At 45.5% G+C, this 16221-nt stretch overlaps 1 protein-coding gene across 2 annotated transcripts in view; it reads right to left on the bottom strand.

Moving 5' to 3' along the window:
* Positions 1 to 14676, bottom strand: part of Senp5 (SUMO specific peptidase 5) — a 36098-nt gene extending 21422 nt beyond the window's left edge. The window contains exons 1-3 of one of the 2 annotated variants that reach the window (XM_057763475.1): positions 14510 to 14676; positions 3165 to 3180; positions 1505 to 3032 (exon numbers count right to left, since the gene is read on the bottom strand). In XM_057763475.1, coding sequence (XP_057619458.1) covers positions 1505 to 3002 — 1498 coding nt within the window. In that variant the 5' untranslated portion in view covers positions 3003 to 3032; positions 3165 to 3180; positions 14510 to 14676. The remainder of the gene's footprint in view (positions 1 to 1504; positions 3033 to 3164; positions 3181 to 14509) is intronic. The other variant, XM_057763474.1, reaches the window with a different exon arrangement.
* Positions 14677 to 16221: the final 1545 nt, after the last annotated feature.

The following is a 16221-nucleotide window of genomic DNA, read 5'->3' as shown; positions in this document are numbered from 1 at the left end:
ATGATCAAGTTACACTGTATAACACCAGGTGTGGTGGCACACATCTTTAATTTCAGTATTTGGGAGACAGAGTCTGGAGCAAATTCTTTTAAGAACTGTGTAACCTGGGTATGGTGGCTCTTGCCTTTTAATACCATTAATACCAGCACCAGAGAAGATGAGACAGGAGGATGCCAAGTCCAGAGTCAATCTGGGATGCACAGTGAACACAGTCTCACCCAAAAAAAAAAAGAGGGAAGAGGCCAGCACTTGGAAGGCAGATGGATCTCTGTGAGTTCAAGGACAGCCTGGTATACATAGCAAATTCCAGGACAGTCAGAGAGATACAGTAAAACCCCAACTAAAAGAAAAAGGAAAAAAAGATACACTGTATACAGATATGGAACTGTCAAAAAAATAATAAATACTGTTAAGAAGAAAAAAGAAACAACAACAAAAACTTTAAAATTTGTCTAAACAACAACAATGTTGTGGCACTAAAGAATGTTATATTCTGGGAGTGACAATCCTTGGCAATTACAATTAATTTGGCATCTTTATATCTAAACTGATATGGTGGTCCATGGAAGCAGAGATCATTGTATTCTGCTTGTTCCTATATTCATAGAAACCATAATTCTGGCTGGTATACAGGAGCTTCTCATATATTAATAAAAGAGAAGGGCTGGAGAGATGGATCAGTGGTTAAGAGCACCACTTGCTCTTCCAAAGGTCCTGAGTTCAATTCCCAGCAACCACATGGTGGCTCATAACCATCTGTAATGAGATCTGGTGCCCTCTTCTGGCCTGCAGGCACAGTACTGAGATACTGTAAAATAAATAAATAAATAAATAAATAAATAAATAAATAAATAAATAAATAATAAAAGAGAAACAATCCTAAGGAGAACTAGGTAAAGAAAAACTATGTACCAATCAAATGCAGCCAAACACACAGAAGTCATCAGGCTGGGTAGAGTTCAGTTGACAGAATGTCTGCCTCTCATGCACAAGGCCCTGCGTTCACTCCACAGCCCCATATAAATCATGTATGGTGATAACATACCTGTAATCCAGCACTTGAGAGCATCATGAATTCAGTCATCCTCGACTGCATGCAAGTTTGAGGCCAGACTGATTTTACCTAAGATTCTGTCTAAAAACAAAGACCTGATCTTATAAAATTCTCACCTGTAATCTGTATGACTGACTGGTAAAACTTAGGTTTAAAAGGTAATTTGGCCATTCTCTTAAACTGTTTGAATATCAACATTCTTTTACCAGCAATTTCAATAGCAATTTAACTTACAGAAACAATTGTATACAAAAGTTCATTGAACCCTTATAGCAAAATCAATCCAAGTGTCCATCAGCAAACCGAGAAGGGAGCTAAGCAACATCTCCATAAGGGAGCAGTGTAAAAGGCACCACGAACATCCAATGGCCTCCAGGGAAAGCCATGTGTGGGAGGGTGAACCAAGACTTCTAGGAAGGATAATGGAGGGCAACAAAGAACAGTGCATACCGGAGAGGCAGGCTGACAGCTGCTCATCATCCACTGGAGAAGCTTTCTGACTGCCCTTGCCACCCGCCATTTGGTTTTCTGCTTTGAGTTCACTGCACATCAAGGGGGCATCCAAGGGACTTTTACAGTAAGGGTGGTCCAGCAGTTTAGAACTAAGGATGTTCTGCTTGAGAGACCCATCCTCCTCCATCTGGAAGTGCTCGTTCTGAGGAGGCTTTTCAGACACAGGCCCATCCACAGCACCCACAGATGCGTCTGCTCCAGACACCGACAGTCTTACTCTGTCGTCACTGACAGCACTTGTCCCACTCTCCTGACCCAGAGTCAGAACTGCTCTTTCCGTTTCCGAAGTGAGCTTGTTACTAGGAGGATGTTCTGTTAAAGGGATCTCGTGAATTTGCTCTGTACACTCCCACTTAGGAGAAGAGGGTGATTGGTCCCAGGCGTATGTGGCAGAGCCATTCTGTTGCTCAGGGAAGGCTTCATCTAAATTGCGCTCCTTGTCCAAGAAAGGGCTTTCTTTAGTGTGACCATCAGGCACATGCGAGTTCTTCCCCTTCACCACGGCACTGCCATCCATGTCTGTAAGGTATGGCTGACACCGACAAGGGTCCTCAGGTTCTGGGGAAGGAACCGGGCTGCAACTGCCAGCCTCAGTGTTATCCCTACAGTTCTCTTGATGGTCCCCAGCAACCTTCTGTACCCAGCTCCTCTGGGCTTTTCTTAGCTTGTAAACTCTGTTTTTCGTTCTGAAGTGCTGGGATCTGAAAATCCTATACCGAAATCTAATCATGGATAATTTCTCATACATCATAAGAGACACTTTGACTCTTCGATGTTGATTAAGTTGGAACTTTTTCGGAATCAAGGGTTTCCTCCCATTCCTGTGGTGCTCTAGCCCTTGGTAGCAGCCATAACAGACACGCTTTCTATGTTTGTTCAAGACCACAATCTTGCCGCTCTCACTTGGACTTTGGCTCTCCCCATTGAACTTCATGGGAAAGTCTGAAGCTTGTGGGCCTGTCCTAGGTTTGTGATCACTGGCCTTACCTAAGACAGTATTTGTTGACAAGCTAGTGACTGCCTTCAGGAGCCTTTTCTCTCTGCAGTATCCATGGTCCAAATTCTTTGCTGATGACAGTAACTTATCTGCTTGGAGTTTCAGGAAGCTTCTTGAGGAAGAAAGGAAGTGCTTGGTGCCCTTCCTGCTTACTTTGGCATACAAAGTGCTACCATTCTGAGCAGCCACTCCAGACCTGGCCTTTGCACAAAGTGGCACATCCTGAATCCATGACTTCTGGATGTGAGGACCCTTCTTACTATATTGGAAATGCCTCAACTGCTGACCCCAAACAACCGGCCTTCCCAGCTTAGCTTTCAGAAAGCACAGGTTTTGAGGAAAATAGAACTTCTTAAAGCTTCCAAACCCAGTATTCCATTTCTCAGAAAAGGCTAAGTGAATTCCTTTTTTCCATAGAATTTTCTTCTGTTTTTTCATTTTTCTGATGCATAATGAGAACTGATGTACCTAAACAGAAAAAAAGGTAAAGTTAGATTTCACTGTAAATATGCCATAAAGACATATCACAGCTAAGATCAGAAAAAATGAAAAAGAACATATGCATTCCAATTTCTTCTATCAGTCATAAAGAAATCCTACCTGACTGAAGGTCCCACTGCAAAGAGAAAAGGAAAGAAGGAAGACATGAACATTTAACAAGCCATATTTTCTTTACACCTGCCTCTGATGAGGACATTTCAAGAACTGTCAGGGTACACAGTCACACATGCCTTTAATACCAACACTGGGGAAGCTGTGACCAGGTGGACCTCAATCTCGAGTTCTGGACCAGTCTCTTCTGCACAGTGAGTTCTAGGTCAATCAGTGCTGTATAGTGAGTGACACCTTTAACAAAAAACCACTGGGCGGTGGTGGCGCACACCTTTTATCCCAGCACTTGGGAGGCAGAAGCAGGCGGATCTCAGCAAGTTTGAGACCAGCCTGGTCTACATAAAAAGTTACAGGACAGCCTGGGCTACACAGAGAAACTCTGTCTCAGGAAAAAAAAAAAAAAACAAAAAACAAAAAACAACTTGCCAGGCAGTGGTTAGTGATGCATGCCTTTAATTCCAATACTCAGGAGGCAAAGGCAAACAGATCTCTGAGTTAGAGGCCAGCCTGGTCTGCAGAGTTAGTTCCATGATGGCCAGGACTACACAAAGAAACCCTGTCTCAAAAAACAAAGCAAAACCCAAAACTTCTCAAAATATACCAGTTTTTGTTTTTGTGATTTATTTTTATTTTATGTGTTTTATGTGCTTGAGTATGTGGCTGCATGTATGTAGGTGCACCACTTACATGCCTACTGCCTGAGGAGGTCAGAAGAGGACGTTGGATCCCCTGGAACTGTAATTATGGATGGCTGTAAGCTACTATGTGGGTGCCTGGAATCAAACCTGGGTCCTCTGCAAAAGCAACAGGTGTTTTTAACTGCTGAGTCGTCTCTTCAGCCTGCTGCATCAGTCTCTAATAGAACATACAAGGCAAAGAATCAGAAGAGAATTTCTGAGATTTTAGTACCGGAGCCACCTTGCTAGACAGAGTTTGTTTCTCATTAGCTAAGTGACTTGAAACATGTCATTCAGATTCTGTGTTCTCAACTGCAAAGTAAAAGACAGTAAGGGAGAAGCACCAAATACCACTTCGAACAGATTCATATCAGCTTATTTATAATTTTCCAACAGGAAAACAACTTTTGCTGGCATTTTTTTTTTTGGTTTTTTTTTTGTTTTGTTTTGTTTTTTCGAGACAGGGTTTCTCTGTGGTTTTGGAGCCTGTCCTGGAACTAGCTCTTGTAGACCAGGCTGGCCTCGAACTCACAGAGATCCGCCTGCCTCTGCCTCCCGAGTGCTGGGATTAAAGGTGCTGGCATTTTTTTTTAAAGAGGCCAGAAGAGGATACCAGATCTCATTACAGATGGTTGCTGGGAATTGAACTCAGGACCTCTGGAAGAGCAGTCAGAGAGTGCTCTTAACCTCTGAGCCATCTCTCCAGCCCAGGCAATCTTTTTTTAAAAGGGAAAGTTATCTTTGGTCCACATAGCCATCAACCTCAGGAGACCAGACTCCACTTCCACAAGTCAGAATCTGTCTGTAAGAAACAGCACCTCGCCAGCTGCTCTCACCCAGTTACACTGGCTCTCGAGTGACTATAAGAGCCACCGACAAACACACACACAGAGAATGCCAGGAACAGCTGACAGAGGTGAGCAGTGAGCAGGATGAATGAAAACCAGACACAAAGCTACAACAGTCAGTGCCAGCCTAGCCTGCAGAGGGCCTCTGTTCAATGAACAAGACACTGGGCTGGAGACAGAGCACTTGCCCAGCCTGCACAAAGCCCTGGATTCAATCCTCAGAACCACATAAAACCATTAGTCATCAAGATGCACACGCATAATCAACCCTAACCCTCAGGAAATGAGGTAGAAAGATCAGCTCAAGGTCTGTGGGAGAAAGGTCATCAATCTTATGCAGCTATGCACCCTGAAAGCTACAACCTACCAGGCAAGATGTGCCTGGAGCAACAAGCAACAGTGGCACAAAGGTTATGAGGACACCAACCAATTCCAGTGAGATCTGAGGCTTACCCCCCACAGAAGGGTATTCACACCTGGCACTATAAACCTGGTCAAAACCCCAGGGCTGGGCAGGTGACAAGCCCTACAAGTAGTAGAGCTCTGACTAAAGGACATGGGATCACAATGCCTTCTGGGTATTTATGTCTATACCCATAGATTGGTGCTGCTCTGTATGAAGTCAGCAGCAGTTAATACAGAGACTCATAGCTGAGCAAAGTGATATAAACACGTGACTCGAGTGCTCAGCTCTAAAAGGGACATCGATAGCATATATACCCTGCGAGGCTCAGGGAACAAGGAAGAAGGGACAAGAATGAAGAACGCAAGATAAAGTGCTGTGGACCGCTGTTGTGTAGGTGTGACCCAGCTGCTGTGCCCACGAACTCACAGCAGCGATGGCTGTCTACTGAGTCTGTGCCCACGAACTCACAGCAGCGATGGCTGTCTACTGAGTCTGTGCCCACGAACTCACAGCAGCGATGGCTGTCTATTGTGTCTGTGCCCACGAACTCATAGCAGCAATGGCTGTCTACTGAGGACCTGTACAAGACTGGGCCCAGCAACATTCCATCATGGAGGGCTCACCTACTCTTCCCTGAGGAGCTCTAGACAATCAAAGGTTACTGGGGGAGGGGGAATCATATTCTTCAGTAGAGTAGCCACTGGCTAAGTTATTCTTTCTCAAGTGATAACCCATCACCTGTGCTCCTACAAGCAACAACTAAATGTAGTGGTACACCAGAAAAAAAGAGAGAGTCGAGGGGTGGTTGTACACCTTTAATCCCAGCACTCGGGAGGCAGACAGGCGGCTCTCTGTGAGTTCAAAGCCAGCCTGCTCTGCAGAGCGAGTTCCGGGACAGCCAGGGCTACAGAGAAACCCTGCCTCTTATATTTTTGGTTGTGAGCCTAGCCTTTAACAGCTAAGCCGTCTCTCCAGCCCAAGAAACCCTTTCTCAAAAGTCAAAAAGAGAGAGAGAGATGAAGTAGGAGGTGGGCTTGGAGGCAAGAAAGGGTTCTATGAAGGGGAATAATAGAATGAGAGATGAATACAGTCAAAGTATACCATGTGTGTTTATGTATACAAACCCGTGAAACAAGTAAATAAAGGAAGAGGAGGGAAGGGTCCAGGTCATCCTCAGCCACACGAGTTCTAAGTCAGCCTGGGGTATAGAGCCTGTCTCAAAAAACGAAAAGGAAAAGCCAAACACATGATTTCAGAAGTTAATGATATCTCGTATTACTAAAAGTTCTATAGACACTAGCCACCGTAAGAGGAGTGGAAGAAATGACACATGACACACTATGAACCAGAAACCAATAGATAACCAGGAAGGCAAGTTTGCTAACAATGTAGTAAGAAAAAGTTCCCATCTTCTCCACTCACCCCCCCTCCACATTACCCGTCCCCCTCTTGTTTGATTTTTTGAGACAAGGGTTTCTCTGTAGCCCTGGCTGTCCTGTAACTAGCTCTGTAAACAGGTTGGTCTCAAACTCAGATCCGCCTGCCTCTGTTGGCCTAGTGCTGGGATTAAAGATGTGCGCATCAACTGCCAAGCCTCAATATTACCTTCTTATGAGAGGAAAAAACATGGAGGGCTAAATATATGTTTACCTTGGTCTCTTCTCCAAAGCCCAATGATACATTCAACATTGGACTGGGGGAGGGGCAAGATCTTTCTAAATTACTCAGGCTGGCCTTGAATTAGCAAGCCTACTGCCTCTGCTTCACAGACGCTGGAATTATATGTGTGCGCCACAATGCACAGCTAGAAGTTAGATTTTGTGCATGTGTGTTTGGGTGGTTTTTCCTCTGTGTGACAACCCTGGCTGTCCTGGAATTCGCCCTATAGAATAGGCTGGCCTGGAACTCAAAGAGATTCACCCGCCCCAAGTGCTGGAATTAAAGGCATGTGCCGCCACCACCACCCGGCTGGAAGTTAGATTTTAAAAAGTAGGTACGCATATACTCCGATAATCCTAGCAGCCAGGGGACTGAGGCATGGATCACAAGTTAAAGGCCAGCTTTGGTGATTTATAATGAGACCCTGTCAAAAATAACATGTGCGTGAATGAATGAGTAAAAGCCCCCACAGACGAAGCTAATGAAAAAAGATCAATAAAACTTGTAAAAGAAACAGTCACACTTGGTGGTATGCACTTTTAATCTCAGCAGAGACTGGAGGGTCTCCAAGTTCAAATCTTTAATGAGTTCAAGGTCAGCCTGATCTACTTAGCAAGTTCCAGGTCAGTTAAGGCCACACAACAAAACCTTGTTTCAAAAAACAAAAAGCAGACGGATGAGTAACACACTCAGCAGGTCAGAAAGGGCAATGCCATGAAGTAAGCTGCATGAGCTCAGAAAGGCCCCAAATTAGAGGAAACAAATACCTATGAAGGTTAGGAATATGGACGGAGCTGAAAAAGGAAGGTCCCAGGAAGTCTGAAGAGGAAGTTCCACCCCAGATCCTCCCTCCTGCCCTGAGAGAGAAGCTGTTCCCTTTCTTGGCGAAGATAAATCAGGAAAGCGCAGTGCAGAGCAAGCTGAAGGAATGAGCTCACGCTGTGGACTTGCCCTCCACACCAGCACTTTATAAGGATACACTGTCAATGAGATAATTCCTATCAGGACAAGAGAGGTCATTTAATGATTGTAGATACTTAATGCTCCCCTAAAAGGCCAAACAATTATTCTCCAGTGTATTTGGACATCAAAGAAATGTATCAGTCAGACTCTATATCCTAATTTCGTCCCTAAGAATAGAAATTTAACCTTCAAAAAGGGTAAAATAGGGCTGGGGAGATTGCTTAGCAATTAAGAGAACTGGCTGTTCTCCTAGAGGGCCCAAGTATAATTCCCAGCACCCACACGGCAGCTCACAACTGTCTGTAATGCCAAGATCTGACACCCTCACACAGACAACCATGCACTCCAATACACATAAAATAAAAATAAATAAATTTTTTTTTAAAAAATGGTAAAACAGATATTCTGTGAGGACAGTTTGAAGAAGAATGGTACAGTCAGTAAGAAGCACTCTTTTTCAACTCATCCTGAGACTGTGGTAATCGCTGGTTCATCCTCCAGAAAAGTTGGTTAGTTTGTAAGAAAATCCATAAGTCAAAACACAGATATTCCTCCACGTCGGAGCCCCAGCTAGCCCACTTCATTGACTTTTCAGGATGTGATATGACGTTTCTTCTAATAAAGACCAGCCACTGCATTTCCATCAACTAACACACTAACAAACACAATGTGGTGACCACCACAAAGATTAAGAGCCTGGAAAATACAATCAATGAAAAACTCTATAAAAAGCTGGGTGGTGCCTTTAATCCCAGCACTCAGGAGGCAGAAACAGGCAGATCTCTGAGTTCAAGGCCAGCCTGGTCTACGGAGTGAATTCCAGGACAGCCAGAACTACAGAGAAACCCTGTCTCTAAAAAACTATATATATGCTGCTGCTTCTTCTGGAAAACACTAACTGGTGGATGACACCAGTGCAGTAGGAGGGCCCGGAGGACCCAGGGGCCCAGGATTAGGCGGGGCTGGCAGAGGTAAAGCTGAAGACCAGGAGTGGATTTCCGTCACCAAGCTGGGCCGCCTGGTTAAAGACATGAAAATTAAGTCCCTAGAGAAGATCTACCTGTTCTCCCTGTCCATTAAGGAATCTGAGATTACTGATTTTTTTCCTGGGAGCTTCCCTAAAGGATGAGGTTCTGAAAATCACGCCAGTGCAGAAGCAGACTAGGGCAGGCCAGTGGACCAGGTTCAAGGCTTTCGTCGCTATTGGGGACTACAATGGTCATGTTGGTCTCGGTGTTAAGTGCTTCAAGGAAGTAGCCACTGCCGTCCAAGGGGCCATCATCTTGGCCAAGCTTTCCATTGTCCCTGTGTGGAGAGGCTAATGGGGGAACAAGATTGGCAAGCCCCACACTGTTCCGTGCAAAGTGACAGGCCGCTGTGGTTCTGTGCTGGTGCGTCTCATCCCTGCCCCCAGAGGCACTGGCATAGTCTCTGCTCCTGTGCCCAAGAAGCTGCTGATGATGGCTGGCATTGATGACTGCTACACATCAGCCAGGGGCTGCACTGCAACTCTGGGCAACTTTGCCAAGGCCACCTTTGATGTGATCTCTAAGACCTACAGCTACCTTACCCCTGACCTCTGGAAAGAGACTGTGTTCACCAAGTCTCCTTATCAGGAATTCACTGACCATCTTGTGAAAACCCACACCAGATCTCTGTTCAGAGGACCCACGCTCCAACTGTGGCCACCACATAAGGGTTTTTATACAAGGAAAATAAAAGTGAATTAGGTCTGTTAAAAGAAAAAACTATACATACACAAAAAAAACTTAACAAAGTCATGACATATAAAGTGCTAATATTGCTAATACATAAAGAACTCTTAAATTAAGAAATAAAAGACAAAAAGCTTGATAACCTAATGAGAAAAAATATATAAGGAGGCAATTCATAAATAAAAATTTCTAAATAGCCCTTAAACATTGAAAAGCAGTAAGACAGTCTCCTTCTGGAGATCTCGAGTTACTTTCTTGACAGCTGGGCATCTCTCTAGCCAAAAGATACTTTGTTTCCCAGATACTACTCTGTAGCCAAGACCTACCTCAAATATGCGATCCTCCTGCTTCTGCCACCTGACTAAAAAAGGCATTTTCAAACTTTGCTGATGGAATTCCAAACTGACGTAATCATTTTGGAAGAGAATTTGGTTAAGATTTCATAAATTCCACAGAAGTATTTATCCTTTGATCTGGCAACTTTACTTTAAGCAACTTGAACAGAAAACGCAGCTAGGACAATGACAAGGCTATCTGTTGCAACACTGTCTATAAAAGCAAACATTCCACCACTGCCCACAGCAAGAGTATGGTTGAATAAACTAGTTTATCTACAGGATGAATGAAGCTTCAATGGGGCAAGGATTCCTTCAGCAACCAGCATGCAGTGATTTACAGGATCCATCCTTAGATGAAGAAGGTGAAGTTCAGATGAGTTCCAAAGGAGGGAGGGGCAAGAAATGATGAGGGAAGGGTTGTTTCTCTGTATGTCTTTCTGCTTTCTGCCATTCTGGCTTTAGGACAAACCTAATGCTTCACATCTTAAATGAACCTGGCGTGCTTGCTTTTCCTCTCTGCAATACTGGAGATTAAACCAGGGCCTCATGAATGCCCAGCAGGCAGCTCCACCACTGTGTTGTATCTCTTAGCCCCTGTATTTCTTTTTTTTTTTTTTGGTTTTTCGAGACAGGGTTTCTCTGTGGCTTTGGAGCCTGTCCTGGAACTAGCTCTTGTAAACCAGGCTGGTCTCGAACTCACAGAGATCCGCCTGCCTCTGCCTCCCAAGTGCTGGGATTAAAGGCGTGCGCCACCACCGCCCGGCTTAGCCCCTGTATTTCAAATGATTAATACAACCACACCACAAAGGGAGAAAATTAACAGTCAACTTTAGAAAACAATATTTAGACAACATGCTCGAGCGCTAAAGAAAGACAAAGTGTGCATACAGATATTGCACAGTGCATAGCAAATCTGTCTTTTCATACAAGTAGGAGTCAATTCTGTATTATTGGTATCCTGAAGTTGAGCAAATAAATAAAATATGCTGTGGATAATTAAAGCTAGACTTTCCACCACTAGAGAAACAATGAAGCATGAAATGATGAGAGAAAAACTGGAGGTACTACTATGAGCTCAGAGTTTAATGCAGATACAGATATGGCAATGTACATACACAGATAAATATTTCTTGACTGTCAATGAAGCAACACAATCCCAGTAAAAAGTAAGCACCCTAACAACCAGACCTTGGTTTCTAAATATACTCATCTACTGAAAGAAACGGTATCACAGTGACTCAAACTTGAAATTCCAGCCCTCTGGAGGCCGAGACAGGAGCACAAGGAAATCAACGCCATCAATGGTCACACAGTCCAGTGGGAGGCCAGCCTGAACCTATGAACCCGAAATGTCACTGTGGTGCCAGAACATACACATAAATACTCTGTGAGTGAGAGACAGAGAGACACACAGAGAGAGGTTTCACTATGTAGTCTTGGCTGGCCTGAAACCTGCTATGAAGACCATGCTGACCTCGAATTCACAGAGATTAGTTTGCTTCTGCCTCTGGAGTGCTGGGATTAAAGGCATGTATCACTATGCCCTGTATAATTTTAAAGGGTAACAAAACAGGTAGAAGGGACATCTTCTTTATACATAATTTCAAATTAAAAAAATATACAATGAGCAGGATGTGGTGACGCACACCTTTAATCCCAGCACTGGGGTGTAGAGGAAGGTGGATCTCTGAGTTTGAGGCCAGCCTGGTCTACAAAATAAGTTCCAGGACAGTTGGGACTATTATACAGAGAAACCTTGCCTCAAAAAAAAAAAAAAAAAAAAAAAAAAAAAAAAAACAAAAAACAAAAAACAAACACAAAAACAGGGTGAATGGGAAAAATAGAAAAGAATGAGATCTGCTATCTGAGAACTGACTGCCCGCTCCCCCAGGTGCAGCTACACCTCCTGCAGTCCAAGTACTCGGAAGCTGAGGCAGACGGGTCACAAGTAGGCAGACTCTCAGATCTCAGAAAAAAAGAAAAAGAAAAAAGGCGGGGTGGGGGTTGGGGGTGTAGAGGCTGGGAGATGCCTCAGTGGGAAAAATGCTTGCTACCTTGTTGGGGACTGCAGACCCTCAGACCCTGAATTTTCTATGACCCTCTGCGTGCCAGAGTAAACAGCTTGCTTTCCTGGGCTTGCAGCTGCTCTGGGCATGAGACCCTTATGAGTTCCTGATGGCAGGGGAGTGGTTTCTGGTGGGCTTGCAGCTGCTCTGGGCACGAGACCCTCATGAGTTCCTGATGGCAGGGGAGTGGTTTCTGGTGGGCTTGCAGCTGAAAAATCCTGAGAGCTAGGGCATACCCATTAGTCAAGGAGAGCCCTATATAAGCTGCCCAGGAACACAATAAAATTGTCATTCATGTTTCAAGGATGGCCTGTGTCTGCCTGTCTGTCTCTGTGTGTGTGTGTGTATGTGTATTTCAATCCCCAGCCCCTTGCCCGTCCCTTGGTGCAGGTGCCACACCACCTGATTTTGGGTCCTCAGGACCCACATAAAAACTGAGCACAACAACACATTCCTATAATCCCAGAACTAGGTAGTAGAAGACAGATCCCTAGAGCTTGATGGTCAACCAGCCAGCCAAATGGGCAGTTCCACATTCAATGAGAGATTCTGTCTCAATACATAGAGTGCAGAACGGTTCCGGAAGAGACCCCACACAGGTCAGCGCACCCCACCCACCTTGACTAGAAACTAGAAAGCAATGGAGAAATGCCTTCAAGGCTTCAAAGTTCGGACAGAAAATTATTTAACAAGAGAATTTTAGGCCCGCCTAAGAATTAATGACTGAAAAGGGAAAAAGGTTTTCAGACAGGTGATTTATCAAAGTATATACCTCCTATATACCTTTCTCAAAGAATCCACAAGATAAGAAGTACCAGGACAAAATCAGGGAGTAAATCAAAAAGACATAGGAACCAGGCTTAGTGCTTGCCTAGCATATGTGATGCTTTGGGTTCATTCAAATAATAACAATAATAATAGTAAAAATTAAAGGTGGAGAGAAAGGCAAAGGTTACCATGAAAACCGAAGTGGGAAGGTAGGGTGGATGGCTCAGTGGTGAAGAGCATGTGTTCTATCCCCAGCACCCACACAGTGCCTCACAATCACTCATAACACTAGTTCCAGGGGATCCAACGCCCTCTTCTGCTCCCCATAGGCACCAAACAAGATGTGATGCACAGACATGCAGGCAAAATATGCATGTACGCTTTTTTTATACAAAAGATGGAGGGGGGACAAGAGAGAGAGCAAACTGGGTGGTGGTGGCGTAAGCACTCAGGAGGCAGAGGCAGGAGGATCTCTGTGAGTTCGAGGCCAGCCTTGTCTACAAGAGCTATTTCCAGGACAGGCTCCAAAGCAACACAGAGAAACCTTGTCTTGAAAAAATTTTTTTTAATTAAAAAAAAAAAAAAGAGGGCAAAAGAGAAAAGATGTACAAACCGGGCTTGTAATCCCAACATCTGGGAGACGGTGACTGAGATGGGGATAGCTGTAAATTCAAGGCCAGCATAATCTACACAGCAAACTGCCTTCCAGCCTGAGCCACATACGGTATGTTTTAGGAGCAGAGTATCGGGAATCCGAGATATAGGAGCAAAGGACTCCTAAATAGGACGAAACATAAACCAGGCATCTCCCAGGTCTTTTCTCAAAGCCCAGAGCACAAATGATATCTCCAAATGGGAGAAACTGATGAATTATCCTTATGCCAGTGCTCTATCGATAAGCACAAGCATCTGAGTGACTAGCTTTCTTGGATGCTGCACACTCAAAGCACAGATTGCAGTTAAGTTCCAACCACACAAGATCCTGGTATCTCTCCTGGCACCCTTCTCGATACTAAGCTTATTCTGGACAAAAGGCAAAAAGCATAATTAGGGATGTACCATGTGCCCTGAATATTCTTAAATGGCGTTTTAACCAGAGCCTCAAAAAATGTCATTCAATTATTCCAACTAATTTGTACAGGTATAAGAACATGCCTACGGCCGGGCGGTGGTGGCACACGCCTTTAATCCCAGCACTCGGGAGGCAGAGGCAGGCGGATCTCTGTGAGTTCGAGGCCAGCCTGGTCTACAAGAGCTAGTTCCAGGACAGGCACCAAAGCTACAGAGAAACCCTGTCTAGAAAAACCAAAAAAAAAAAAAAAAAAAAATGCCTACGTTCAGGCGGTAAGTTAAAAACAATACCAAATAGCAGACTAGCGCTTCAATTCAGCTTCTCCGGACTCTTAAGTACAAACTCCCATGACCTTTCAGCATCTCACTTTCCCCAACAGAATGGCCTCACAGTGGAAATCGGGGTTAATACTGCCCAGCCCAGATAGAATAAAAAAGTAGCCTCCCACCAACCTAAAGCCCAAGAGTGCCATGCATAAGCGTGGTGGGAAGGAACCAAAGCAAGCAGCAAGCAGAGCTGTCGGATAAACTCAAACCCCTCGACTTCCGATAAGGCAGGAGCTGAGAGCCTGACAGCGATCTACAGGCAAAGCGTCCCCTGGCTTCGGAAAGAGCAGCCCAGGGAGCGGGTTTTCTAGCTGTCTGATCTCAAGGCTCTGGCTACAGAGGAAGAAGGGCCGCGGTCCCCGGAGACAAGCGCCCACTAGGCGGCCTGCGGTGCGGCCGTGGGGAAGTGTGAGGGCCTCGGGCGGCGCTGAGCTGGCGTGGGGAAGGGCTGGTCAGCAGCGCCGCGGACGCCGGGGCTGCCCCGCTCCCGCTTACCTAGGTGCTTGGCTCCCGGCACCTAACCCGCTGCCTGGACGAACGCTGCGGCCGCCGGGACCGCTGCCTCGCCCACGCCCACACCCGGAGAAGCCCGACCAGCCACCCGGACTCCGGCCCGCTCGCGGCCGGCAGGGCTGCCGAGCTTCCTGCCAGCCGCTGCGCGATACCGGCGCCCGCTTTTCGCGTCACCTCCTCCTCCCTTGCCCTTCCGCCAGGAGCTCCGCCCACGCCCTGTGCAAAGGGCGTGGCTAGAGACGCCTGCTTTTAGAAACGCTGGTGTGCTTCTGCTCCAGGCGTGGGTCTGCAACGGAGGTTCTGGAGGAACTGCAATCTCGTGTTGGCCCAGGCCCCTCAAGGCAGGTTTCCGACTTCCGGCCATTAGCTCCCTTCAAGCTTTTGCCGTCAGAAAGGCTAAAACAAACCTGGTGGTGGTGGTGGTGGCGTGGTGGCGCGGTGGCGCGTTCCTTTAATCCCAGCACTTGGGAAGCAAAGGCAGGGGGATCTTAGTTCGAGGCCACCCTGCTCTACAAAGTGAATTCCAGGACAGCCAGGACTGTTACAAAGAGAAACCCTAACTCGAAAAAAAAAACAAAAAAAAAAAAAAAAAAAAGAAGAAGAAAAGAAAAAAGAAAGGCTAAAACAGACCTCAGCCGATGTACGAGCCACTGAGCCCTCGCACTCTCGCTCTGGAGGGGCGCAGGCTTTCCCACTCGACTTTCCCTGTTGATCTTTAGCCCCTAGTAATGTAACTTATTTCTTTAACATCTCCCCAGGAGGGCAGGGCCTCCAGTTCGATGGTAATTGGCCTACCAGAACTCAGAAAGTTTACAATAAAATTTCTTTTTCTGGTGGGTGCGTCAGCAATCACCCAATGTACTTTTTCTTTAAAGAGAGTCTCACTGTGCACCACTGACTAGCTTTGGACTCAGATCCTCCGGACTCAGCCTCATAAGCACTATGATGGATGGATTACCGGTGTGCATCACCCTATGCAACTCAATAAAATGGTCGCGGAAATCCTTCTAGAATAAGCACTCTAATACTAATGAGAGAGAAGAGGGGGAGGTGTCCCGGTAAACCTAAGCCGGGACTGTTTCGGAAAGGTTCCGATCCCGGGGCCAGACTGTATATTCACTTTATATCTAAACCAGGTGGGGCAGGCACGCAAGCCAGATGTTACATAAGAGTATATACATGGCAGCCAGCAGGTTGCTAAGAGCAACAACCCATTGTTTCAGCAGGTCATTCTGTTTCAGGTAGCAAGGGAAGTCGTGCTAGGCAAATAAGTAGGTACAAACAGTAAATCACCAAATAAATCAACAAATCAGTATCTAATAATTGGTCTTTTTACCTTATTCTACTTCAAAACTTTTCATTTTGAAGCCGAGTAGGATAACACACAACTGTAGTCAGAGGGCTGAGGTAGAAGGATTGCCGTGAGTTTGAAGGCTAGCCTGGTCTACCCAGTGAGATTGATGATTAATTTCAATTGTGGACTTGATAGGATTATAACCATGCAGGCAGGAGTGGTGCTTTTAACCCCTGCACTCACGAGGAGACAGATGGATCTCTGAGTTCCTGGCCAGTCTAGTCTACACAGTGAGTTCCAGGACAGCCTGGAAAACACTTCCAAAAGAATCACAGGAAATTTCCCAGAGATAAGAAGCAAGATGCCAAACGAGATTTAACCAGGAGGCATTTAGTATATC

This window comes from Chionomys nivalis, chromosome 3 (assembly GCF_950005125.1).
Source record: "Chionomys nivalis chromosome 3, mChiNiv1.1, whole genome shotgun sequence".
Taxonomy (NCBI): Eukaryota; Metazoa; Chordata; class Mammalia; order Rodentia; family Cricetidae; genus Chionomys; species Chionomys nivalis.
Note: the sequence above shows the minus strand (reverse complement) of the source record. Positions and strands in the feature narration are given on the sequence as shown.